This window comes from Oryzias latipes, chromosome 1, assembly GCF_053564925.1.
Source record: "Oryzias latipes strain Hd-rR chromosome 1, Olatipes_Hd-rR_3.1".
Taxonomy (NCBI): domain Eukaryota; kingdom Metazoa; phylum Chordata; class Actinopteri; order Beloniformes; family Adrianichthyidae; genus Oryzias; species Oryzias latipes.
In genome coordinates this window covers 42,614,360-42,641,478 of record NC_136237.1, presented here as the reverse complement: position 1 = coordinate 42,641,478, position 27,119 = coordinate 42,614,360, and the positions used below count along the sequence as shown (strand labels likewise).

Here is a 27,119-nt window from a genome sequence, read left to right as displayed (position 1 = left end):
TGTTCCATAAACGGTGACCATAGTGCTGAAACGCAGCCTCTCTGTAGGTTTTAGTTTTTACAAATGGAATGGTTAACAGACCAGAGCCAGAGGATCTCAGGGTCCGCGAGGGTTCATATCTTACTAAAAAGTCTGATAAATAAGAAGGGGCAAGACCGTTAAGACATTTAAAAACGGTTAAAAGTATCTTAAAATCAGTCCTGAAGCATATGGGGAGCCAATGCAGGGATTTTAAAATTTAAGTGTTTTGTAATTGAATAGAAATAGGAAAAGGAAACTTTGAGGAGCACCAACAAAAAAAATCCTCCCAAAAACTGTAAACATATTCACATTTCAATATACAATATACAATAAATTTCACATTCAAAATACAGATGATCCAGTGATTCTATATTTATGTCACAGAAACAACAGTTATTTTCTGGAAAACCAAAACATATGTGTAATAGTTCCTTGTATGGATAAACTGCATTATTTTAAAATGGATTTCTTTGTATTTTGGAAAAATGGGATGTTTAGTAAACTGAGATCTTAAGTGTCTTATTTCCTCTTTTGTGTAACTCTGTGACATAGAATGATGTTTGTTTGTTTGTTGGAAACAGTTCTCAGATCGTATAAATGAGTTCTATAGTTTTGAGTTAAGCGGTCGACCATCAAACAACAGAGATGGAAGCTGGACTTGAACATCATGAACCAGACTGGAGGACATTTGGACCAAAGTCTGAGGCTTTGATCACATTGTTGGATTGTTTTCTATCATTTAATTTAAATTTACTGGAAAAAGTTTCAAATGAGATAATGTTTCCATTATCATTCATAATATGTATTAATGACCAAATACTGTCATCAATCCAATGTTTGTAAAATATTGATTTGTTCCTACATAAAATATCCCAACAGTTCCATATGGAGTATTGTGTGGACTACAGTTATGTTTGTAGAGGAGTTTCCATACAGTAACAGCTGCTGATGATGAGTAGAAAGTTTAATAGGAAGTTTTCTGTAATCAAAATCACATTTTAGGAGGAGAGAAGATGTTTGAAGGAATATGAAACCAAATATTTCTCCCATTTTGCAGAAAAAACTTAAGCCAGTTCATTTGAATCATAGCATCCAAACTTTCTAAGTCTGAGGCTTTAAGTCCACCTTCACTGTAATCCTGAATTATTGTTCTTTTTTTATGGAATTAATTTTGTTTTTCCAGATGAAGTTGAAATTGTTCGGGTTTATTGCTTTCCTATGCTGGATATATGAATCTGGATCATCATTCTAATTTAGTGAGAAACACTCTGAATAGAAATGTCTCGCTGTGACCAGATGTTTACATTAACTTACATTTTTCTAAAGTTTTCCATAAGTTCATTTCCTCCATTGTTTTACTGTCTTTGGTGATCTGAACTAAATATATTTCACAGCAGTCCTAACAGGAATGTTATGAAGGACTGACTGATCAGAATGGAGAACTGGCAACAATTCACATTTGCTGAGATTCAGTTTGAAACCAGATTCTTTAGAGAAGAAATCCAGGTTCTGAATGATGTCAGGTGTTTGATGACTGTCCTTCATGAATGTGGGCGTGTCGTCTGCCAGCTGAGTCATCAATAACTGTTCTCCCAGAACATTGAGTTTACAGAAACCAGAGTTATTTAGAAGTATTGATAACATTTCTGTTGCTGTTATAAAAAGTAATGGTGAGATTCTATCTATTCTAACAAATTCCTTTGTTAATTAAAAACCTGGGAGAAATGCCGTTTGGTAAAATAACGACACTGTTTGTATCATTATAGATTGTTTGAACAAAACTTATGAAATTAGGTCCAAATCCAAATAATTCTAAAGTCTGAAACATGAATTTGTGTTCAAGAAGTCTAAAAATAAAATGAAGCCATCATCTTCAATGAACTGATTATAGTCAATCAGATCCAGAACTAACCGGATATTATTGTGAATTGATCGTCTTTAAAAACCCTGATTGTGTGTCTGAGATGATCTGATTCAGTCCTGTTTATAATCCAGATGCAGAAATGTTGGTTATGATTTTCTAATCACTGTAGATGAGGGATGTTGGTCTGAAATGATCCATCAGTCTTGCGTCTTTTCCAGCTTTAGGAATCGGGTGACGGCGCCCGGCTTCATGGCGGTTGGAAGGATCATTTCCTTTATGACCAACAGAAACTGCTCTTTCAAGTGTTTCCAGAAATGTCTGTCAAAGTTAACAGTCAGCCCATCAGATCCTGGAGATTTAACTACAGCTAAACCTCTCATGGCTTTTTCTGCTTCTTCCATAGAGATTTCTGCTTCAAAGTTTTCATCCACTTTAGGAGCCAAATCCTTGATGTGATTAAAGAAGCGATCAGCATCCTGACATGAATAAGAGGAAGAGAACAGCCCTACTGTAAAACTGGAACATTTCTCTCTTCATTTCCTCCATATTTGTACTTTTCCTGCCAGTAATCTGTGAACAGCATTCTTCTCTTGTCGCCTTTTTTCCCGTCTACAGCAGTAAACTGAACTTTTCTCTCCCTCTTCAACCCATTTAGCTCTGGATCTAATAAAATCCCCTTGGCTTTAGAGACGTACACGTTATCCAGTGAGGTTTGCAGGAATGCAGGTCTCTGTTTCTCACCGTCACTCAATAGAGATTTACAACAAAGAGAGTTCATTTCTCTGATCATTTCCATTTCTTTTTGTTTACCATCTCTACTCAATCTTTTGCTGTGAGTTATGGAAATCTGTTTGCTTTGAATCTGAAAAACTCCCATTTGTCCCTCTGAGAGGTGAACTGTCTGTCGTTAGTTATCCTCAGGATTTCATTCATAATGGCCTGAGAAGAAACTTCATCCTCTAAAAGACTAGAGTTGAATTTTTAGCATTATTGCATAATGAGCTTCATCATGGAATGGTCTGTTAATGGTGCAACAGAAATATTAGCTATTGATGTAAAATTCTGTTGATTTTCATTTGTCAACCAAAAATCTGGATGTAGCAGATCCATCTGGTTTAACCCAAGTGAACATTAGGATTATCATCAGAAACATTGAAATCTCTACATAAATGAAGAAGAACTGGATTATGATGGTTTTGAAACGCTGAAGGAAATCTGTCACGGTATTCATCTTCCACCATATTGAAATCACCTCCAATGATGAGATTATTGTTAGGATATCTTTGGTTTTGCTCTTTAACAGAATTTGTAAATATGAAAACAGGATTTTGTTTTGTGCTGCAGATTTGTATCCAGATACATTTCCCAGAATAACAATTTGATCAAATTAACCAGTGACCAGAACCATCTCTGTTTGTTACTAGAAGCTTGCCAGAAAAATAATTCAGTAATATAGCGCCCCCTGCTGGCCGGTTGGTGCCATGAGAAAAAAGGATTTTATCTCCTCACTGATTGGACCAAAACTTTCCATCATCCTCATCAGTGAGTTTCTTCTAAACAACAACATTTAACTTTTTAGCTTTTGCAAAACAAAAAAGTGACTTTCTTTTAACAGAATCCCAAACACCCCTAGTATTTAGTGAAATAAAAGATCACACAGAACTTAAAGACAGAAATAAAACAAAAAAAAGGATGTAAACAGAAAAAATGAGAAAATTTAAGATAAAAGAAGCTGGTGTCTTAAATTAAAGGTTAGCTGTGCCCCAAACTATTTATTAAACATGAAACTGAGAATTTTAACATTAGATGGTGATTTTTACTAAAATGTTTAACTGGAAAATAATAGAAATTGTTGTTACAAATTATAGAAACAGTGGTTAAGACCTTTCACATCTTAGAAAAAATACTGTTGTTAATAGAAGATAAGATACAAAAAATAAAAAGGATAAAATACTCAACTTAGATTTGCTCTATTATGTGAACAAAGTGACTTAAATGTTAAACCTTAGAATAACTAGAGTAAAAAAAAACTACAAATCTAATAATAAAACAATATGAACTCTTTAATGCAAAATAGGTAGGCCACCTCCCTGTAAACATCTCACTTCACAGTGACTCTAGTCCCGTTGATGGATCCCACATGGCCCCCCATGGTAGACGTTCCTCCCTTCTTCCCGCTCCATCTCCATCAGACGGCTGCTCGAGCTTCTCGGAAGTGGATCCTCAGGTCTCTGCAGGTCTTGGTGATCTTCCTGAAAGCGTCTCTATGGCGCCTCGTGATTAACTGCAGGATCACCTGGCATGTCTTCCTTCCTCCCTCCTCCCCAGTGGATGAACCGTGTCCACCGTCGTGTCCATCACGTCTGTCCACTGCGGTGCGGTTTTGGACAAGATTTCATCCACAGATTCTCTGATGTTCTCCTCATCTTTTTCTTTCAGACCATGAATTTTAAAGATCCATCTTCGTTTATATCTTTCCAGATCTTCAACTTTTTCCTTCAGTTCTTGGTTCTCCTTCACAACCCGTGGTTCTTCTCTTTCCATCGTTGTGATCTTTGTCTTGCAGTCTTATTTCATCTCAACCAGCCGCAGGATGTTGGCCACCATGATTGTTGACAATCACGGAATAGAAAATGAAAGTTCAAAACGAGTCTCCCCTTATCCTGCATGATTGACCAAATAGAAAAATAAAATACGTTTTCACTTGGTACTGAAATTGTGGTTTTGTGAGAAATACGGTTCGTGACATGAAAGGGAATTTACTTTTATATCTAGCACATCGCAAAAGTTAAGATACCAATAAATGGTTACCTTATGTGCTAAAAACCTTATGGCAGCTTGCTCTATTTAATCAAATGAATCCCTTTATGGATGCTTTTTTTGTGTTAGATGTTCGCCTCCTATGTAAACGAGTCATTGGGAGTTTAACATAAGTTAGAGTCCTATGTTGCAGTAAAATAGGTTTTTGGTCATTTCTCCACAGTTTCCCCTCATATCCTGCAGCCCTAACCTACAGATTATGTTTTGCACATAATAAAGCAAGTCTAAATGTGGAACATCAGCTCTTCAGATCAGGTGTGTGGCTCTGAAAAGAGCCGTTGGTTTGCGTGGATCACATGGGTCCGTTTACTTGGAGCTGGTGTACTTGGTGACGGCCTTGGTGCCCTCGGACACGGCGTGCTTGGCCAGCTCCCCGGGCAGCAGGAGGCGCACGGCGGTCTGGATCTCCCTGGAGGTGATGGTGGAGCGCTTGTTGTAGTGAGCCAGACGAGACGCCTCGGAGGCGATGCGCTCGAAGATGTCGTTGACGAACGAGTTCATGATGCTCATGGCCTTGGAGGAGATGCCGGTGTCGGGGTGGACCTGCTTCAGCACCTTGTACACGTAGATGGCGTAGCTCTCCTTCCTGGTCTTTCTCTTCTTCTTGCCTCCTTTGCCGGCGGTCTTGGTCACGGCTTTCTTGGAGCCCTTCTTGGGGGCAGACTTGGCTGGTTCAGGCATGATTCCACTTCAGTGTCTGAACGAAGATGAGGCCGCTTATAGAACAGAGGCTGACTATATACAAACTGTGTGTAAATTATACTGTGTCGTTCCCCGTTCATGATTGGCTGAACTGCTGTGTCGTTGCAGCGTGGTCATTTCTACAAGTCGCAGTGAAATGGGCGTATTTCAGCAAGTCCCAAAACATTAAATGTGCTAGTGGATGACTGTGTCACTGAAAAGGTTACAAAATTAGTTAATTTTTGGTTTAAAGGAAGAAATACCTTTGGTTGAAAATTGTGTTATTAAAATGTGTAAATTGTGTTTTATTTGATTTCATGCTGTGTAGTACTAAGTTAAATTGCAATCTTTTATGAAGTTGTGTAAAATGCTAATAACGCCAGAGATCCTGAGAACTCGCGGGATTTGATATTGGGCTGAGGAGTTTATTCTCACATCATAATAGACTTTGAACCAAGATCCATGCAAAAAGGCAGCTTGGAAAAGGAGTCAACCAGCTGTGAGAAGTTGTATACAGACTGGTAATTCATCAAAGACCTCCGAAGTGACAGGCAGCCACGAAGTGGTTAACTTGTTATATATTTTCTGGTAAAACTGAAAATGTCAAGTCTAACGGTTTTTGTACAACTCTGTTCTGTAGTTTTCACGGCGTTACATGGAATGAAGACATGAAAACGCGCCTGTTCTTGAGAACACCGTGTCCAGCATTGTCATTGAGGAGGAACAGTGAAGAAAACTCTACAGGTGACTTTACAGTGATCAGAAGATCATTAAAAATAAAAGCTAAACATTGAAAGCCAAGTAAACTTTTAACACTGTAAAGGAAAAATTGCTGAAATTATCAAAAAATAATTCCAGAAAACATAAAAACGCTGTTTGGCTTTTCTCAGTCTTCAAGTCAGCCATAGTTTGTGAAAAAAAAAATGAATCTGTCCAATGACTTTCTTTAATGATGAAACTGAAACATTTTTGGTGAATGGCTACAGGACAAAGTCCATTGGGGCCAATACGGGTCATGTTTTTATTGGTTGTGGAATCCAAGTCGTGATTTATAGACAGCTTATGTTATTATACATCGTGTTCGAATGAGTCTTTTTAATACACCCACGTTTGAAAAACGGTAACATTCGAGTTTTAACCATCCAAATAAAAATAAAAGGACCTCAGGAAGACTGAGATAATGTAGTGGAAGCTACTTTGGCACCCAAATAGACTTTATGAAATATGAATTGGCTGGAATGACGTTTTAGTGTAAGTCTTCATGTTAGAAATTTCTACTGCACGTTCTATGCCTCCATTCTTAAATTAACAAATATACAAAAGATAAGATGGACGCTCATTTGGCACCCGACAAGACTTCAAATAGGAATTGACTCAAGTTACGTTGCAGTGGACGGACCAGCTTATAATATTCATTATGCTTAGCGTATGACAAACTTCCAAGTGCTTTTAAGTTCATGACTATTCTTCAATTTAAATATGATATGTAATCGTAGATTCTCTGCTCTAGAGAGAAGTTGGTGGCCCTTAAAAGGGCCTTTTGTTGTCTGCAGCCAGCGGATCAGTGATTTAACCTCCGAATCCGTACAGAGTGCGTCCCTGTCTCTTCAGAGCGTACACCACATCCATGGCGGTCACGGTCTTCCTCTTGGCGTGCTCGGTGTAGGTGACGGCATCACGGATCACGTTCTCCAGGAAAACCTTCAGAACACCGCGGGTCTCCTCGTAGATCAGACCGGAGATACGCTTCACTCCTCCACGACGAGCCAGACGGCGGATCGCAGGTTTGGTGATTCCCTGGATGTTATCACGGAGGACTTTACGGTGACGCTTGGCGCCTCCTTTGCCGAGTCCTTTCCCGCCTTTTCCTCTTCCACTCATTGTTCAAATATTCGGAACAAAGTCTCAAGTGATGCTCATGGCAAAGTTCTCTGCAGTATATAGTTCATCTGAGGACCTCTTAGAAGACAAATGACTAACTTCTTCTACGTATTTTTGTCTCCTTCCCCCAGGTCCCGTTTTTCAGTACATGTGCGCCTCCAGGTGGTCAACAAGAGAAATGCAAGACAAATTCTGACATAAACAACAACATGAACTCAATTAGGAGTCATTTGGAGCTCTGGGGCCTGTTGCACAAAAGTAGAATTAAGACATCCGGGATAAATGACTGAGCTGAACTCAATGAATCCAAAACATGTGCGTCCAGGCTTAATTGGTTGCACAAAGACCAAGCCAGGATGAGCAGACACGGATTCATCAAGCCAGGTGTAACCAATCCTGGATAGGTGCGCGCTCACGGCTCACTCAAATAGACCCCTCCACAGATCATAGATAAACTGATTTACCATGGCAACTAGAGCCTCGTACCTTTCCCCGTCGGAAGCACAAATCCTCATGGAGGCATACGAGGAGGTAAAAGATATAATTAAGAAGAAAGGCAACACCGCCACAGTGATAAAGCACACTCAAGATTTTTTTAAATTAAATTACCAGCCAATTAATTTTATGAAAATGTAACTTGTCATTTCAACCAGAAAATGTTATGTTTGTTAATCTTACGTGAATGAATCATGTCGATCGTACATAAAAATAATCCATTTAAAAGTTACTAATTTCAATCATGTTGATCCAACATGATACCATTAAATTGGATACATTAGTAATCGCAAGGAATTGTGGGATTGCATTTTCTTTGTCTATCTGGGCAGATTGGGGTCTAAGTGTGAGTTTTTGTCCATGGGTTTTATTGTCTAGCTGTTTTACTCTGTTTTAACTAGTGATTTAAACTGATATGTTTATTTCTTTTCTGCACCATGAGTTAGAGTTTGGTAGAGGATGATGATCCACCCCCTTGTGCGGAAAAATGTTCATGTAACATAAAACAGAATTCGCGTTATTTGAACTCCTGTCTTGTGATGTGGGACATTACTATGTATTTCATGTCTTTGATGTGAAAATTAAAAGACCCATTGGAAAACATTATCAATGTCAGATGTATAAATAACATTAAAGCAAAAATAAAGTTATATCAACATAAATTTAATTTGAATAAACTTAATTTAATGAGGTGTGACCAATTGAAGTGATTCAGTTAAATTGGATCAACTTTTTTCTTTTTAGAGTGAGCAACAATATTAATTTAAAGTTGGGTCCAACTGCAGTATTTAGATTGAATCAACTTAAATTTATTAGTTTGAACCTAAGTACATTAAGGAGGACCAATATGATTCATTGTTCTTCAAGTAACGCTGTCTAATCATGTGGAAATTATTTCCATAATTTTCTTATGTTCATTCAAAGTTAACCTTTTTTTGAGTGTAGTTTACCTGCTTTAATTTGTCCTTATTCAATAAAGGAACATCATGTTACACATTGTGTTTTAAATGGAATGTGTATTATTTTATATGACAGAGTACTAGGGCCCACTAAGGAAAAAAGGATAAAGTCATAAATTTATGAGGCTGGTTCTTTCTGCAGAAAAGCCACGTATTCTTTTTACAGTTTTGATAGTGATACTTCCTATTCTGGCACATCAGCATGTCTTCGTTTATGAAACTATACTGAAGCACAATTTCACCAAATGCCCCACATCTGTCATTTTAACAACTGTCCTCCTTTAAAACAACTGGTTACAATATTATGACTTGTCTTTTTTTCCCCTCTGTGGCCCTAATATTCTTTTATTTTACATATAGCCTTATAGTCTATGGGAAACTGTAAATTATGTAATGATAGCAACATCATCTAAAACTAGTCTAGTTTTAGATATAACTAGTCTAGTTATATGTGATAACAATGTATAGTGAGCAGTGAAATAACTATTGGTTTCCATTTGTGGCGACTGCTGACTGACATTAGGGATGAGATTAAATAGATCCTGGAATTTAGCCTGGTCTGGAGCAGGCTAGCTCCACAGAATAAATCTCCATGGTAACTTATCCCATAACATATCCTCCTGCCCCCTATCCAGCTTTAGTGCAACCGGATTGGGGATCAATTGAGCCAGGATCACCAAGATATCCTGGCTTAATCCCTTATCCTACTTTTGTGCAACAGGCTGTACAATAATGTATAACAATATAACATCCACTTAAACAAACAAAACCTTTAACATGTTAAAGTCACAAGAAGCCAATAATGCACATTTAAATTTAGTAATAAAGCCGATTTAACTTTGCCTCTTCTGATATTTTGAATATAATATAAATTTGAATAACTGTAAAGAACATTTACTTGAACTTTGTCTTTTGCAGTTGCGAACAGTAACCTCTTTAAATTCTAATAAATTAATGTATCCTGATGAAGTGGACATCATATATAAAAGTGTATTGTGAAGATGTGAAACATAAACTAACTTTTTTTTAATCTAAGTGTAATTTTAAATATAAATGCTAGTTCCACAGCAGTCCTTTATAGCTTGAGTTTGTCATTTTCTCCCAAACTTTTCACAAACACTTTTGAACTGTAATGTCTTGTTTGGGTATTTGTGATTTGCTGTAATTTATTTGTGGTCTAATGATGAAATAATCCACATTTATACATTAGTTGTAGTCTATTTAGTTATGTTTTAACGACTGCTGAACCTTTTTAGTTAATTCTTTGTTCCTTTTTGTGATTGTGCCCTTAAGTTTGTTATCAACCTAATATCTCATAATTTGCACTGATTCGTTCATATATTAATAAGTGAAGTGAAGCTGGTTTTAGTGTTGAGTGTTTTCTTGAATCAGAGGAATGAGCTGCTGACAGGAGAAGTGGTGGCTCTTAGAAGAGCCTTTGTTTCTACAGAATTCTGAGGATGTTTCTTCACTTCTTCTTGGCTGCTGTCTTCTTGACTTTGGGCTTGGCTGCCTTCTTAGCGGGAGCTTTCTTGGCTGCGGGGGCTTTCTTCACCGCCTTCTTGGGGCTCTTTTTGGGGCTCTTGGTGGCCTTCTTGGGGCTCTTGGCTGCTTTCTTGGGCGCTGCTGCGGGCTTCTTCACCTTCTTGGGAGACTTCTTAGCAGCTGCGGGCTTCTTGGCTGCTGCCTTGGGCTTCTTAGCCGCTGCGGGTTTCTTGGCGGCGGGCTTCTTGGCTTTAGGAGCGGCTTTCTTAGCTGCAGGCTTCGTGCTTTCGGTCGTCTTGCTCATCTTGAAGGAGCCGGCAGCGCCGGTGCCCTTGGTGTGGACCAGAGTCCCCTTGGTCAGCAGGCTCTTGATGGCGGTGTTGACGCGGGCTTTGTTCTTGTCCACATCGTAGCCTCCGGCCGCCAGAGCCTTCTTCAGGGCGGCGGCAGACACGCCGCTGCGCTCCTTGGAAGCGGCCACCGTTTTGACGATCAGCTCGCTGACGCTGGGACCGGCCTTCTTCGGCTTGGAAGTCTTCTTCTTGGCGGCTTTGGCCGGAGCGGCGGCGGGAGCTGGAGCTACTTCTGCCATGTTTGTTTTACTGTCTGGTCTGTCGCTGATCATCGATCCTAACTGAGTTTGAAAAAGTCTGAGCGCTGACGCTGAACTTAAACACACCATGAGAACCGTGGAGACTCAAGTAGAGGCAGCTCGCAGGCGCGTGCAGGCGGAATGGCGGAACTTGTGTTTTCTTCAGCGAGATAAAAGAGTAAATAATCGGTTTTGGAACCAGTGGCGGTTCTACCCTGAATTACTCCCCGGGCGAGACCCTCCCCAGGCGCCCCCCCCCCCCCATAGTCACAACAGAACTTTGTTTGTCTTTGTCAACTGACATGTTATATTGTCATTGAAATTAAGAAGTGGATACAAAAGATGTCAGAATTCTGAACAGCATTATAATAGTTATCAGAACACAAAAATAAAAGACCATAAGCATGGCAAAAATACAGTTAGCTAAGAAATATTAAATCAATATTAAATAAATAATATAAAATAAATATTTTAAAAACATTTATGAATTGGAAATTTAAATTGTCATGTTCTATATCGATCTCTACTTCAGAGAAGAAAAATTAGCTCATATTTTCCGTCTTCAATCCTTTGATTGGAAAATTTTCAGTTATGACCTGTTGAATTATGTTTTGTCCCCATAGATTTGCAGTAAATGGTAAATATTCATTTTTAAAACTACCTTCAGATTTATGGAAATTCTATTGGCTAAAAATATAATCCCACATTTGTAAAACAAATAAAAAATAAACTTCATATGCAGGCTCAAAATTAACCCCTAAATCCCCAGTTAAATGTCAAAAAAACATTGGGAAAACGTTTAGGCTGCCACAAACGATTATTAAATTTAAGACCAATCTCAAATTATTTGCCCCATTAGCATCTTATGGCAGCAGCAGCATGCTGTGTAACCATCACAGCTTTTTTAACATTATGAACTAGTATACAACAGCAAAACCCAACAAAACCGTTGTGTTACAGCAGAGCAGACAGACACATGAATCATAACTAATGTTACAAGTTAAGGCAGAGCAAATTTTTAAGAATAAAATCCAAAAAAAAAAAAAAAAATGACGCTATTTGCAACATTTGGGCCTACTTCAGTGTTGGTCATCGACCAAAATAAAGTTTTCATCGGCAACGTTGTTGTAGGGCAGGTAGCATTAGAATTTAGAAAAGACATGCATCAAGCTGTGAGGACTTACCCTTTTCTTTATCTCTTTTCTCCTCTTCTTCTTTTCTTTTCTTTCTAAATTGGGCACCAGATGGCTTTGACCTTTTTTTCTCCATATTTTAGATGTTTTTGGCGTTTGTTTGGCATAAATGTCCTCACGTCACGAAGAAGACATCAAGTCCGTCGACTGAACCAACTGTCACCTTAGTGACAGCATTGTTTTGTGTTGCCATTTTTTCATTTGGGCATTTAACACAAAATTAACCCAAAAAAAGCAGAATATATTTTCTATACCTTTATTAAAGTGTAGGTTATAGAATGTCACCTTATGACTGACTTATAAAAAGGTTTGATGAAGTAGATTCAAACCCCCGCCCTTGTCCCCACCTAGCCACTTAATTTGGATGCGTCCCACAATTGAACCGATTCCCCGCAGCCCCCCCCCCCCCCCCCTTTCTTCACACATTTCCAGCAGGAGCGCGTGCAGCTATAGCCAGGGGCGCTGATTCGCTACATGACGGCGCAGTCGCAGTTTTTACTTTTATTTTTTTCATCAAGCCCGCGACCGTCGCCTCCCCTGAAAGATGAGCCCGCCAGGTTTTGCGCATGCGCAAACGCGGTGGCGCTCCGTGCTCCCCCCGCGCCCCCTCCCTTCTTCTTCACACACATTTGTGTCTACTTCTCAAAGACAGGAGAGCGCACAGCTGCGGGGCGAGGGCGGCGGCGCGGCCAGGTTCAGGCTGTTACAAACTCACAAACTGTGACATAAGTAAACCAATAGTGGTGCATATAATATTTTACAAGGGCTGAGCCGCCGGTGCCGCCCCCCTTCAGTTTTCCGCCCCAGGCCACCGCCCGGACGGCCCGTGCCTAGAACCGCTACTGTTTGGAACAATACCGAAAACTCCAGATGAAGCAGTCCACAGCGGACAAGAGTCTCTTGAGTTTCAGCTCATGTCCAGCTCTGAATCTACCGGCAGTTTCCTAAGAGAGCCTTCAAAAGTCACCCAAACCTCTGAAAGCTGAGCGCTGCTGAGCGACTTTAGCGAATATTCTGTCTCCTTAAATGCTTTTTTAAACGATCAAACTACTTGAAAAGTATGTCTATAATTGACCAACATGTTTAAAGTCTTGTTTAAAGTTACAGCAGATATGTGCTGTTTATCATTTTGTCATAAATGAAGTTAACTTGACGACAACAAACACAAAGATGGCAGCTGACAGCAGGAATAAATAGGTCTCCAATAAAAAACAATGACAAATGATTTTAGTTTATTTAATGACATCCCCAAAAGAAAATGTTCACTTTACGTTTAGGATCAGACAGTTTTAAACAGTTTAGATCAGGAGTCTGTCACATTGAGAGCCATTTAGTCCAGTTTCTTACTGATCAGAGCCACAAAATCCCACTTCCTGCTTTAGAAAAACACACTTGATTGCTGTTTTTTTGACCATTAAGCCATTCGTTATAAATGTAGATTCTGAATATTTAAAAAGTTTTTTTTATAACAAATAATTTATAATAACATATTTGACTTTGCACTGTCCACACTAGAGCTCCTCAAGTCCTCGTCTCAGCTGTTTCATTGCTTGTGAAACGCCCACTGACCTGCAAACAAACAGGAATGTTTAAAAAATGATAGACACATTTAGTAAACCCCAGGAGCCACAAACGGCAAACCACAAAATATTGACAAGTGTAAACTTAAAATAAGTCTTTATTCTCTTTGCATACTTTGTACAAAGTACAGTGAAATGGAGGTACTGTCACACCAGAATAAGAATCATGTTCTCCTTATAATGAACTAATTATGTGTACTTTTAATGGTAAATGGAAATGTCAGGAGGCGGCAACCTAGGGCAGGCATGCCAACTGTGGCACAGGGTTGGCATGCCGGGGTGTATTCTTTTGTGCATTATTTGTGTGAAGGTATGTAATTCATGTGCTATAGTTATTCATTACTTATGTTTGCTACTTCTACGATGTTGATGCAGAGTAAAGTCTGAAGAAAAGAAAACCAAATTAACAGCAGTGCAGGAACTCTAGTGCCTCTCGTCTGTGCAATAATGACCAAGCCGGCAAAACAATAATAGCAGATGTTTCTATTTCTAAAGACTTAATTAAAAGAAACCCCCCTAAAAAACCATGAAAACAATTTTAACTGAAAATAATTTTATAAAAAAAAACAGTTGGTTCTGCTGCTTATGTCACATCGTTGTGTTTTTCATGAATCATTCAAGAGAAAAAGTGACCAAGCTGAGAATCTTCTTGCATCAATTTCTATATATTTTTTTCTGTCTTCTCCAAGAAATTTCCTTATTTTGAGAATTGTTGAACTAAACCAAAGCAAACATGTCAATAACAGCAGAAGGTGAAGGTAAATCTGATTTTCTTGCATCAGGATGAGACTTTGTTGACGGTGCTGTAAAGAGCAAAATCCTCTGAATGTTCAGCTTCTGTTGTTCTGTAAGAAAAAGTAAATAAAGTTTAATTAATTTGCCAGTTTCTAAAGAAAATAAACTTGGTTGTCATGCAAGTTGCTCACTTTTTAGCTTCAGCAGATTTCTTGCTGATTATTCAACAGAGTTGTCCTCTGGTCTCTGTCTGGGTTTGGGATTTCTCCTGATGTTGGAGTACAGACATTCCTCCTGGTTCTCAGAGAGGTGGATGCTGCTGTAATGAAGCTCAAGCTGCTCTTCTGCTGCTTCTGTTTCTGCAGATGGACTGTTGATGTCTGGACTCGTGTTGAGCTGCAGGACGAGAAGATCCACAAACTCACACCTTCCCCACCTGGACTTCAACTCTCATCTTTATGAGGCTGTTTGCTGTGAAATCATCTCTTTTACATCAGAATCTCTTCAAACCTCTTGACTGGGAAATAAACATGGTTCAATGACCCTTTTTTTAAGGATACATTATTTTAGATATTCCCTTAAGGACCTGCTACTTCATATGATGTTAATGTTTGTTCATCTCTAGCTTCTGCTGCATGCAGACAGATAGAGATGAGTTGCACATCTGTATTTGTGGGCTCTCTGGTGGATGCTGTCTGACTGAAGGACGCCTCACAAAGACAAAGCTAACCTTTCTTACTTGAGTTCTGTTGGCAGCTCTCTTCTCCTGCTGCTCTGTGACACGCCTGTTTTTTCTGGTTTTGACGGTCAAAAAAGGATAAAGTCATTAAAAGACGCATGAATGTAAACTTCAGTCCAAACATTTACTAAATAGTTCTTTACCTGATCCAAAGAAAGGCAGGGATAAAGACAAACAAAAAAACAGCAATTATGGTCTTTGCAGTTGCTGCTGATTTCCATGAATCTGGAAAGACAAATGAAAAGTCTGAAAACCTGAAGTCACATGAACGGGGTTGTTGACCCCATACAGGTGCAGGATTTGGGGGTTGAAAAATGAGAAATCTGTAACACACCTGAATCTCGCCTACCAGACCCTGACTTACCCCCACAGGGTGTATAAGTCCTCACTATGACCTGTCGCCTGCGGCATGTCTGTAGTAAAAATCTGCATTAACATTTTCTCTATGGGTTGACCAAGCGGTCTATGACCTTGATATATTTGGGCCACCTGTGTGCTCTGTACAGGTCTGAACGTTCTTCCACAGACAGCCTGTGAGGGTCACATTCTTTGATTTTTCCAGTGCGTTCAACACCATCCAGCCCTGGTTACTGGGTGAGAAGCTGCAGCAGATGGGTGTGGACGGTGGCTTGGTCTCCTGGATCATTGACTACTTGTCAGACAGGCCGCAGTTTGTCTGGTTGGGCGGTGTCCTGTCTGACGTGGTGACAAGCAGTGTGGGGGCCCCACAGGGAACTGTGCTCTCTCCCTTCCCGTTCACTTTGTACACCAGTTACTTCCGGTACAACTCAGAGTCATTCCATATTCAGAAATTCTCTGATGACTCCGCGGTTATCTGCTGCATTAATGGTGTGCTTGAGGAGGAGTACAGGGATCTTGTGGATAAATTTGTGAGATGGGCCAGAGCAAACCACCTGCTGCTCAATGTGGAGAAGACCAGAGAGATGACGATGGACTTCAGGAAGAAACCACCAGCTTCCCAGCCTCTCAGCATCTTTGGCAGAGATGTGGCAGAGGTAGAGGAGTACATGTATTTGGAAGTAACCATCGACAACAGACTGAGCTGGAAGAGCAACAGCACCGCTGTGTATAAGAAGGCCAGCAGCAGACTCCATTTCCTGAGGAGGCTAAGGTCCTTTTACCAGTTGTGGTAAAAGGTTCTTCTCGGTGGTCTGCTGGGGGGGCAGCATATCTGCTAGGGACAGTAATAGACTGAACAAACTGATCCGAAGAGCTGGCTCCGTAATCGGTTGTAAAATGGACACATTTGAATCTGTGATGGAGAGGAGGACTTTAAATAAGCTCTTATCCATCATGGATAATCCTGAGCATCCTCTCCACCCTGTACTGGATGGTCAGCAGAGCTCCTTCTCCAACAGGCTAAGGCAGCTTCGCTGTCACACCAACCGCTTCAGGAGATCTTTCATTCCTCACTCCATTAGACTCTATAACTTGTCATCCATGTGCAATAGATAAACTCATTTATGGTCTGTCTGTTTTTCTCTCCTGATGTGGCACGCAATACAACTGTTCTTTTTCACTGATGTTTCTTTCTGATTGATTGTGTTGGTTCTCTGTTGTCGTCTATTGTCTGTATGTTTGTATCTTGAGCCTAATGCCGACGCTGCAAAAACCCAATTTCCCAAGCTGGGATCAATAAAGTATCTTCATCTTATCTTATCTTATTCACCTGTAAGGACACTTGGAACTAAGGCCTTATATGGATTAAGGATGTTGTCATTTGCAGAGATTACGTCAGCAGACACACATTTTTGAAAGAACCATCAGTTTGTCCAGAAGAATGAACCAACCTGTTTCTGCTTCAATCAGCTGTAAACTGGAGTTCAGACGTCCTCTTCTGTTCTCTGCTTCACAGTAATAAAAGCCACTGTGTTCAGCTCTGAAATCACTGATGGTCCAGTTTGGTCCAGATGCTTTTGGTGAGTCTTCATCCTTCTTGTACCAGGAGAAGTTAGCTGCTGGGTTAGCGTCACTGCTGCAGGTCAGAGTCACTGAACTGCCCTTAGAGATTTTACCAAAGACACTCACTGAGGGAATCCTGGGAGGATCTGAGATTTAAAACAAAAAACATGAACTTCTAGAAACCCTCAGTCAAAGAAAACCTAAATCTCTAAACCAGAGTCTAAACTTACACTGAACATCCAGCAGCAGAGGAGTCGAGCTGCTTTGTCCATGTTTGTTCTCAGACTTGCAGCTGTAATTTCCTGAGTGTTCAGACCTGATGGAGGAGAAATGAACTTTGTCTTCTGAAAGCAGAGGTCTGTTGTCTTTGACCCAGGTGTAGTTAGCTGCTGGGTTAGCATCACTGCTGCAGGTCAGAGTCACTGAACTGCCCTCCAGGACCTCAGCAGAGGGACTCACAGACACAGAGGAGGTTTCTGGAGGATCTGGACATAAAAATTCAAGTTATTTAGTGAAGGTCAAACATCAGAAAGGTCTGAAGAATTAATCTGGTTCCTTTGTTGGACTCACATTCCACATTTATGAAGACATAGTCAGATGCTGCTTCTCCAAGTTTATTCTCAGCTACACAGTGGTATTTTCCTGAGTCAGAACGCTGGACGGACCAGAGGATCAGACGTGGATCCTCATGGAGCAGAGTTTGGTTGTTTTTGTACCACCTGAATTTAGCTGGTGGGTTAGCATCACAGCTGCAGGTCAGAGTCACTGAACTGCCCTCCATAATCTCAGTCAGACTCATGGATACAGAAACGGACTTTGGAGCATCTGGAAGACAAAAAATGAAGCTCATGAAGGTTCACAGACCAGAGGGAAACATCTGTACTGGTGGAGATTTTGGAGCATCTGAGAACATCCATCCGTGTGCAAACACACATGCATGTAAAGAGATATACAACTAAAAAGTAACATGTCACTCAAAGATGAGAGTCAAGCAGCTTTAAACACTTTGTTATAGACTCTGTCTCTATGTTAACTGCTGCTTGGTGGTCCTCAGTTCTTCAGGCTCCTTCTCCTCCTGCAGCATCTGGTTTACTTGAACCAGTCAAGAAAAACTGCATTCTGATTCTGATTTCTGGAGTGATCAGGCCAACTTCCCGTCTGCTTCCACAGTTCCTCTGAGCCATGCAGCCCAACCCTTGTCCGGTAGTTCCATCAACCTCCTGTTTTCCAGCTATTCTTGCACTATTTTCTGCTGAACTCTTTGATGATTTATTGTCAATCAAGACTTGGATTCCCCTGATCCAACCTAAACTCGCCACCATTTCCCTTCAAGCCGGTTAACATGAAAACTGATCGATGTTTGAATGGTTCAGATTTTAGATAATTTAAACATAATAATCAGAATGAATTTTTAATGAGATATTTCAAGTTTTCTGATGAAACTAATCAAAGTTAAATTCAGGATTAATCATTCAACACTGGAACTTTAGCTCAAGTGTTGACCTTCTTTGAATTATTATAACTACAACTAGTTACACAATTACGTAATTCTAGTATACTTTGAAGCAGAGAAAATGAGCTCTGCACTTCTTTGCAACACATGACTAACTTAATGTGTCGTATATTGATATAGTGTCAATTTGAAAATTCGCTTTTCTTCACCTCAGATTCATCTGATTCACGTTTATCATGTAAACAGTCTAGAGTTACGTCAAAGAGTGTTTGTTTGTTTAATTTACTTTTTTACTTGTTCTGTCCAACAACTGAGCAAACAGATGAGAGCCGAAGCCCTTTTGTTTTGGACAGATTTTACTATTACAAAAAGGGGTTATGAATCTTTGGATAGCCAGGGTGTAAACCAGGGTGGTTTTGTTTTTTCTATTTTTTATTTATTTGTTACATTTTGTACATATACATATTATTTTTATTAAAGGGGAGGAAGAGGGGGAAAGTCTGTGTGTTTGTGTGTGGGTGGGGTGGGCGGGGGTTGAAGAAAAATAAATAAAGAGGGAGGGGGAGAAAGTGAGGGGATACAAGTGCCAAGGTTTTTTTTTATTTTTTCAAATTGACTTTATTTATCCCACAATGGGGAAATTGTTCTCCGCAATTTATGCAAAGACAAATATTACATCCAAACGTGAAATTCTGACACTAAGAGAAGCTGAATATATCTGTCCTTTGATACACTGTGGGATAGCCAGACCAGGAGAAACCCCGGACCAGGAGCACCCCTAATGACGGGACCAATGAGTTAAATCAATAGAGGAGAAATCACGTGGTTCCTCATGGGAGGAGAGCACCGCCATCTTGGTGAGGTCAAGTCACTGCTGTAGTGCATGCATGTGAACACATTTTTTGCAAAATACCACTTCATTTTGCGGGTTTCAACTGCCAAAATCAGAGAAATGAGTCCACGAAGGAGGAAGGCATAACATTTCACAGGTAAGTACAATAGTCATTTTCTTTTAATGCTGCAGGGACATCATTAATCGTACACGTTTTCATGCATGATGCTGCAGGACTTGATGTACGTACAAATTGCTGTCGACATAAATGTAAATTTTATTGTGTTAAACCTGTATACAGTATACTAGGACTAGGCTATTATAGTAATATAGATTTATAAATTTCTGACTCAGTGATTTTCTTGCAGGTTTCCAATGGACTCAGACTTAAGGAAAAAGTGGGCCTTCGCTATCAAAAGAGCAAACCCAGATGGATCACTGTGGTACCAACTAGCAATACAGTCTGGCTATGTTCAAAACAATTTGAGGAAACAGATTTTGATAAGACTGGTCAGACTGTTCGCTTGAAAACTGACACCATACCATCTGTGTTACACCAAATTGATCACTCACATTAATCAGAAAAATCTATAGTTTTCTTTGTTTTTTTGTTTTTTAAAAGGGGAAAGTCTGTTGTTGACTTTTGGATTTTTGTTGACTTATTATTGATTTATTAAAATCATTTATTATTATTAACCTATTATTGATTTATTGTTATAATTTAATATTATTATTGACCTACTATTGATTTATTATTATTATTTATTAGTGATTCATCATCATTATTGTTATTATTGAGTTATTCATATATTGTTATTAATTATTGCTATTATTGAGTTATTCATATATTGTTATTAATTATTATTATTATTATTATTATTATTATTATTATTATTATTATTATTATTATTATTATTGACTTATATGTATATATATTGTTATAATTTATTATTTTTATTGATTTATTGTTGGGCTTTCAATTACATGTCAAAGAGGTCTAAAACTTCGAAATTTTTAAAGATTATTTTGAAAAATTCTCTTAAATTTTTATTTATTTATAAGAAGTCCTGCAACAATCCATTTTTAATTAAAGTTTGAGCTTTTAAGGCTGACTGTTTCTCTTATTTAACAGCAACAAATGATGTATATATATAAAAATATATATATATACATTTGTTATATATTTATTTATATGTATAAATATATAGAAATATGAATAAATATAAATTATATAAAAACTACTCATTGTCATGTGGGCGTCGTCGACCTCACCAAGATGGCGTTGCGCTCCGCCACCGTCGGCCAGGCTTCCCAAGCGTGTGTGTCTCCTCTAGCGATATAACTCATTGGACGGGACCCATGCAGCCCGAGCGAGGCGGGGGGGGGGGCACCAATCCAGCCAGGTGCAGAGGAGTCCCCCGTACAGGGGCCCCTTCGGCACCGGGAGGTATAGGCGAGCCCACACTACAGTACCCTCTACAGCCCCCCCTCACCCAACACATTCCTCAACCCCTCCTCCCTAATCCCCCTCCACTGTCCTTCCCACTCTGCAAAAGGGAGGGTGAGCCCCAGAGGGGACTGGCGAGGTAGCCCCCAGGCCTGTCCCCACCCATCCACTCTCTCACAAACACACATTTTTCTGGTTGCCCCTGCCCCCGACACTACACAGTAACCCCCTCCAGCCAGCCGACCCCCCAGCACTGCACGCCCGGCCACCGTCTCGGCTAACAGGGTCCCCACACGCCGGGCTAAATAAATAAAATACTACAAAAAATGAAATTAAGAACAACAACAATAATAATAATCTTTCTCTTTCGGCTTTTCCCATCAGGGGTCGCCACAGCGAATCATCCTTTTCCACCTCACTCTATCATGAACATCTTCTACCCTAACATTAGCCAACTTCATGTCCTCTGTTAAGACATCCATATATCTCCTCTTTGGCCGTCCTCTTGCCCTCCGGCCAGGCAGCTCCATCTCCAACATCCTTCTACCAATAAATCCACTATCCCTCCTCTGAACATGTCCAAACCATCTCAGTCTGGCTTCTCTGACTTTGTCGCTAACACAGGCAACATGAGCCGTCCCTCTGATGTACTCGTTCCTTATCCTGTCTAACCTGGTCACTCCTAAGGAGAACCTCAACATCTTCATCTCCGCTACCTCCATCTCAGCCTCTTGTCTCTGTCTCACTGCTACCGTCTCTAACCCATAGAGCAGAGCTGGTCTCACCACTGTCTTGTACACCTTTCCTTTGAGTCTTGCTGACACTCTTCTGTCACACAACACTCCTGACACTTTCCTCCACCCGCTCCAACCTGCCTGCACTCGCCTCTTCACCTCTTTTCCACACTCCCCATCACACTGAACTGTTGACCCCAAGTACTTAAACTCCTGCACCTTCTTCACCTCAGCCCCCTGTAACCTAACGCTTCTACCTTGATCCCTCTCGTTCAGACACATGTATTCTGTCTTACTACGACTGACCTTCATGCCTCTTCTTTCCAGAGCAAACCTCCACCTCTCTAGCTGTTCCTCCACCTGCTCTCTACTCTCACTGCAAATTACGATGTCATCCGCAAACATCATTGTCCAGGGAGATTCCTGTCTTACCTCGTCTGTCAGCCTGTCCATCAGCATAGCAAACAAAAAAGGACTCAAAGCTGATCCTTGGTGTAGTCCCACCTCCACCTTGAACTCATCTGTCTGACCTACAGCACATCTCACCACCGTCATACTTCTCTCATACATGTCCTGAACTACTCTGACATACTTCTCTGCCACTCCAGACGACCTCATACAGTACCACAGCTCCTCCCTCGGCACCCTGTCATACGCCTTCTCTAAATCTACGAACACACAATGCAGCTCCTTCTGACCTTCTCTGTACTTTTCCATCAACATTCTCAAAGCAAAAATGGCATCAGTGGTGCTCTTACGGGGCATGAAACCATACTGCTGCTCACAAATCTCCACCTTCTTCCTAAGCCTGGCTTCCACTACTCTTTCCCACAGCTTCATTGTGTGGCTCATCAACTTTATTCCTCTATAGTTGCTGCAGTTCTGCGTGTCACCCTTGTTCTTAAAGATCGGAACCAGAACGCTTCTCCTCCATTCCTCAGGCATCTTCTCACTCTCTAGAATCCTATTGAAAAAACTCGTTAGAAATTCCACTGCTGTCTCTCCTAAGCACTTCCATACCTCCACAGGTACGTCATCAGGACCAACGGCCTTTCCGCTCTTCATCCTTTTCAGAGCCTTCCTAACCTCATCCTTTCCAATCTCTGCTACTTCCTGCTCCACAACAACCACATCTTCCTCCCTTCTTTCCCTGTCATTTTCCACGTTCATCAGCTCCTCAAAATACTCCTTCCATCTTTTCTGTACACTCTCCTGGGTTGTTAGCACCTTTCCGTCTCTGTCCTTAATCACCCTTATCTGTTGCACGTCCTTCCCATCTCTGTCTCTCTGTCTGGCTAGCCTGTACAAGTCCTTCTCTCCTTCCTTTGTGTCTAACCTGTCATATAGCTCATCGTAAGCTTTCTGTTTGGCCTTTGCCACCTCTCTCTTCACTCTACGCTGCGCTTCCTTGTACTCCTGTCTACCTTCCTCAGTCCTTTCTACATCCCACTTCCTTTTAGCCAACCTCTTCCTCTGGACGCATTCCTGTACTTCCTCATTCCACCACCAAGTCTCTTTACCGTCTTTCCTCTTTCCAGATGACACACCTAGCACCTTCCTACCTGTTTCCCTGATAATCTCTGCTGTAGTTTCCCAGTCCTCTGGAAGCTCATCCTGACCACCCAGGACCTGCCTCAACTTCTGCCTAAATTCCTCACAAGTTTCTTCATTTTGTAGCTTCCACCACTTGGTCTTCTTTTCTGTTTTCCCTCTCTTCTTCTTCCTGACCTCCAGAGTCATCTTACACACCACCATGCGGTGCTGTCTGGCTACACTCTCTCCTACCACCACTTTGCAGTCATTAACCTCTCTCAAATGACCTTGTCTACATAGGATGTAGTCCACCTGAGTACTCCTACCTCCACTTCTGTATGTCACTCTATGTTCCTCTCTCTTCTGGAAGTAAGTGTTGACTACAGCCATTTCCATCCTCTTCGCAAAGTCCACCACCATCTGTCCCTCCAGATTCCTTTCCTTCACACCAAACCTGCCCATCACCTCCTCATCACCTCTGTTGCCCTCACCAACATGCCCATTAAAGTCTGCTCCAATAACAACTCTCTCTCCTCTGGGGATACCCTCTATGACCTTATCCAACTCACTCCAGAATCTCTCCTTCACTTCTAACTCACAGCCAACCTGTGGCGCATACCCACTGACTACATTCACCATCACCCCTTCAATTTCTAACTTTAGACTCATCATCCTGTCTGAGACTCTTTTCACCTCTAGAACACTGTTTACAAACTCCCCCTTCAGAATCACACCTACCCCGTTTCTCTTCCTATCAACACCATGATAGAACAGTTTGTATCCTCCTCCAATACTACGTGCCTTGCTGCCCTTCCACCTTGTCTCCTGCACACACAGTACATCTACCTTCCTTCTCTCCATCATGTCTGCCAGCTCTCTGCCTTTCCCTGTCATTGTGCCAACGTTAAGAGTCCCTATTCTCAAACCTATGTTCCTGCCTTTTCCCTTCTCTCTCTGGCCACGGACCCTTCTGCCTCCCCTCTTTCTTCGACCAACAGTAGTCAAATTTCCACCGACACCCTGTAGGTTAACAGCATCGGTGGCGGTCGTTGTTAACCCGGGCCTCGACCGATCCGGTATGTCAAAAGTGTTGTGGATGATTCGCATGGTTATTTTGGCAATTTTTACGCCGGATGCCCTTCCTGACGCAACCCTCTCTATTTATCCGGGCTTGGGACCGGCACAGAGGCAACTGGCTTGCAACCCCTGTGGCTAGATTAACAACAATAATAATAATAATAAATGAAATAAAATAAAAAATAAAGGTAAAGTAATTATATAAAGTGAAAATAACTAAATTAACGCTTTTGCCCAGAGAAACCCAAAAATAAATGCAATACAGTAAATGAACCCCATTACCCCTCTGCTGTGGATGCATTGTTGAACCCAGGGGCCAAGCCAAGCGCCAAGTAACCGCCCACGGGCAAAACACCTGCCGAGGGCAGCCGGCCCCCAGAATCCTAAGCCCCTCCAACCCATGCCTCAGCAGCCAGCCACCCAGCATGGCCCCTGGCCGCCGTTCCCAGCCGGCAGCTACCGCGTACCTTGCAGCCAGAAGGCACCGACCCAGGAACCCCTGCCTCAAGGCTAGCCAAGTGTTCCCCCCACCTTTACTTTTTCCTTCCTCAGACGAATGCAGGCCAACAAGTCGTCAAACTTGGTTACAAAGACATGGAAGTACGGCTGAAAGCGTCCGTCAGTCAGACGCATCTCTTGCAGTTGATGGTGAAGCTCACCATAATCAGAGAATCCCTAAATTAACCCAGATATGGAGATGTGATTATATGCTTTTGTAGAGCTTTTCAACATAAATAAACCTGATCTCTCAAAATCATCCAGGTCATCCATATTGTAAAAGAGTCATGCAGTCATGCTTCCATGTAGCGATGAGGCTAAAATCTTCATGGTAGCTCCTCCCACATAAGAGAGGAGCGTCTAGTTTAAGAACACATTTTTGGACAAGGATTGAACTTGACACGTGTTCAAAGACAAGCAGCAGACGGGAATTTGACGCGTTTGGTGTGTTTGGTGTGAACGAAGCATTATGACGGGCCTGGTGGATTTGTTCAGAAGGGTCACATTTTCTCTCAATAGCACACCCAACTTTTCAGTTTTTCATTCGTTAAACAAGTTTGAAATATCCAATAAATTTTGCTCAACTTCATGACTGTGTCCCACTTTTTTTTTCATTCTTTTCAAAAAATTACAATTTTATATCTTTGTTTGCTGAGCCAGTTTAGCTCGTGCTGGTTTGCGGCGCCTTCCGTCCGTGAAACCCGGGTTCGACTCCAGGCTGCTCCCTGTTCCCTTCTCTAACTCTGCCGGTTCCAAGCCCGGTTAGAGAAGGTTGCGTCAGGAAGGGCATCCGGCGTAAAACATTGCCAAATTTACCATGCGACTTGTTCGCTGTGGCGACCCCTGATGGGAGAAGCCGAAAGTGGAAGACATTATATCTTTGTTTGCAGCCTGAAATGTGGCAAAAGGTTGAAAGGTTCAAGGGGGCGAATACTTTCGCAAAGCACTGTATATATTCTTCTTTAGTATGCATCTTTTTTGTTACTGCAACTAATACTCCAGAGAAACTTATTGTCCAAAACATACAATATTTATATTTGTTTTTGTCAGAGAAAAAGATAAGAAAGGTTTCGGATATCCGTCATCATTTTTTCAAAATTCCCTGTCAGTCCAACAGTATTGATTTCATTAAATAACTTTAAAGGAACTGTGAATCATGATTTCTTTATGTGATTTTTAAGATCAAAGTCTATATGATGATAAACAAACTGCTTTTGACAGAGGCGATGACAGAAGACACTGTTGACATTGACTTACAGACTTCAGGTAAGCGGTGACCCTGGTAAGAACAGGAGTAGGAGGCTTCAGGAGAAACAGGTTTTCTGTAATAAGAAGAAGTTTCTCCCTGAACTTCCTGTCCATTCATGAACCACACGAAGGAAAGGTGATGCAGAGGAAAACAGCTGCTGTGACAAACCAGTTCCTGTCCAGACCGGATCACCTGCATACGAGGATCTGACAACACAAAGAATGTCATGGAAAAACTGTACTTTGACAACTGTAACTAAAATGTAGGTGACAGGTTTGTGTTCATCTGTACCAACAACAGTGAGAGTTGTTCCAGGGAAATCTCTGCTCCACCATGTTGTTTTACACCGATACTCATCTGCATCACTGTCTGTCAGGTCACTGATGGTCAGACTTGATTGATCTCGATACATTTTTACTTGAAACCGATTTTCAGATGAATCATGTCCTCCAGTGTTCTGGTAGTAGGACTGCTGACCACGAACACTGAACCAGGATTCTAATGAATCTGAGCTTTCACTTTGAAAAGAACAAGAAATGGTCACTGTTGATCCTCTGAAGGCACAGATGCTTCTTTCAGTGTAAGACACTTTGTTGCATGAACTCCCATAAACACCTGGAAAACAAATGTCATTCATTTAATACAACAACCTTTTAATTTCACTAACTTTCTGTTTTTGAATAAAATCAGGGGTGTTGTAATCATTTTGGTTCAGAGACCTAACTGGTTTTATCTAAAGGGGTCGGATCAGTAAACACACTACCAATAACTTACTAACAATAAGTCCAAGTTTTTCGTTTGTTTCACTGTAAAGAAGTACGGTAGTATTTTGTTAAAAAAAAATGTTTTATTTGATCAGACTGTAAGACTTGTGAAGAAACATTTTATGTCATGAGAACTTTGTCTCCATTTAAAATGCATTTGTGTTTGATTGTGAACTGGCACAGAACATTTAGCTACAGGTGCACTATATTACCAAAAGTATTGGCTCCCCTGCCCTAACCCATATATGAACTGAAGTGCAATCCAGTGACGTGCAGTGAGGCTGATGGCTGGTAAGGCACTGACTCCTCTGGAGTCAGATTTACAATTGCAAGAACTGAGTATTTCAGCATTCATCCAACAGCAGCTAACAGCTTATAAAATCCACACAAGAACATATTTGTCCTACATAGAATATTTATTTTATAGACATGGATAGAACACTCTTCTTGTGTATAAATTATTCATAAATACAGTAAACAAATTAAAGTATACAGATGTGTTCAGGACACATTTCATTTGACCCCCAGTAACAATTTCTGGTATTTTTCCAACTTCATATTCTG

At 40.8% G+C, this 27,119-nt stretch overlaps 3 protein-coding genes and 1 pseudogene across 5 annotated transcripts; all 4 read right to left on the bottom strand.

Moving 5' to 3' along the window:
• Positions 1 to 4,749: 4,749 nt before the first annotated feature.
• LOC101155571 (histone H2B 1/2) lies at positions 4,750 to 5,421 on the bottom strand. The gene has a single exon (XM_004065471.5). The coding sequence runs from the start codon at positions 5,384 to 5,386 to the stop codon at positions 5,012 to 5,014; it is 375 nt and encodes a 124-aa protein (XP_004065519.1). The 5' UTR covers positions 5,387 to 5,421; the 3' UTR covers positions 4,750 to 5,011.
• Positions 5,422 to 5,799: 378 nt separating this feature from the next.
• On the bottom strand, positions 5,800 to 7,321 carry LOC101155824 (histone H4). Its single transcript, XM_078948718.1, has one exon. The coding sequence runs from the start codon at positions 7,265 to 7,267 to the stop codon at positions 6,956 to 6,958; it is 312 nt and encodes a 103-aa protein (XP_078804844.1). The 5' UTR covers positions 7,268 to 7,321; the 3' UTR covers positions 5,800 to 6,955.
• Positions 7,322 to 10,173: 2,852 nt separating this feature from the next.
• On the bottom strand, positions 10,174 to 10,859 carry LOC110015784 (histone H1 pseudogene; annotated as a pseudogene). The gene has a single exon (XR_013656411.1). The product of XR_013656411.1 is annotated as a histone H1 pseudogene (transcript).
• A 2,339-nt stretch (positions 10,860 to 13,198) lies between these two features.
• LOC111947787 (B-cell receptor CD22-like) lies at positions 13,199 to 26,622 on the bottom strand. Of its 2 annotated transcripts, XM_078948584.1 has the most exons (9): positions 26,083 to 26,622; positions 25,800 to 25,997; positions 17,539 to 17,793; positions 17,199 to 17,453; positions 16,857 to 17,114; positions 15,189 to 15,270; positions 15,046 to 15,100; positions 14,498 to 14,702; positions 13,199 to 14,416 (listed from the first exon to the last, which is right to left on the bottom strand). In XM_078948584.1, exons 1-8 carry the CDS (start codon positions 26,426 to 26,428, stop codon positions 14,526 to 14,528), a joined length of 1,626 nt encoding a protein of 541 aa, XP_078804710.1. In that variant the 5' UTR covers positions 26,429 to 26,622; the 3' UTR covers positions 13,199 to 14,416; positions 14,498 to 14,525. The 2 variants fall into 2 exon arrangements, with proteins under 2 accessions (XP_078804710.1, XP_078804721.1); XM_078948595.1 differs by lacking the exon at positions 26,083 to 26,622 and having other exon boundaries at positions 25,800 to 26,052.
• Between the last annotated feature and the right edge of the window lie 497 nt (positions 26,623 to 27,119).

Bases quoted from the DNA above. Each gene is read 5' to 3' on its own strand.
- LOC101155571 (XM_004065471.5), bottom strand. From the start codon at position 5,386: ATGCCTGAACCAGCCAAGTCTGCCCCCAAGAAGGGCTCCAAGAAAGCC.
- LOC101155824 (XM_078948718.1), bottom strand. From the start codon at position 7,267: ATGAGTGGAAGAGGAAAAGGCGGGAAAGGACTCGGCAAAGGAGGCGCC.
- LOC111947787 (XM_078948584.1), bottom strand. From the start codon at position 26,428: ATGAATGACATTTGTTTTCCAGGTGTTTATGGGAGTTCATGCAACAAA. The intron at 17,794-25,799 runs GTAAGTCAATGT...TTTGTCTTCCAG, and splicing joins TCACCGCTTACCTGAAGTCT to ATGCTCCAAAGTCCGTTTCT. The intron at 17,454-17,538 runs GTGAGTCCAACA...TTTTATGTCCAG, and splicing joins TGTCTTCATAAATGTGGAAT to ATCCTCCAGAAACCTCCTCT.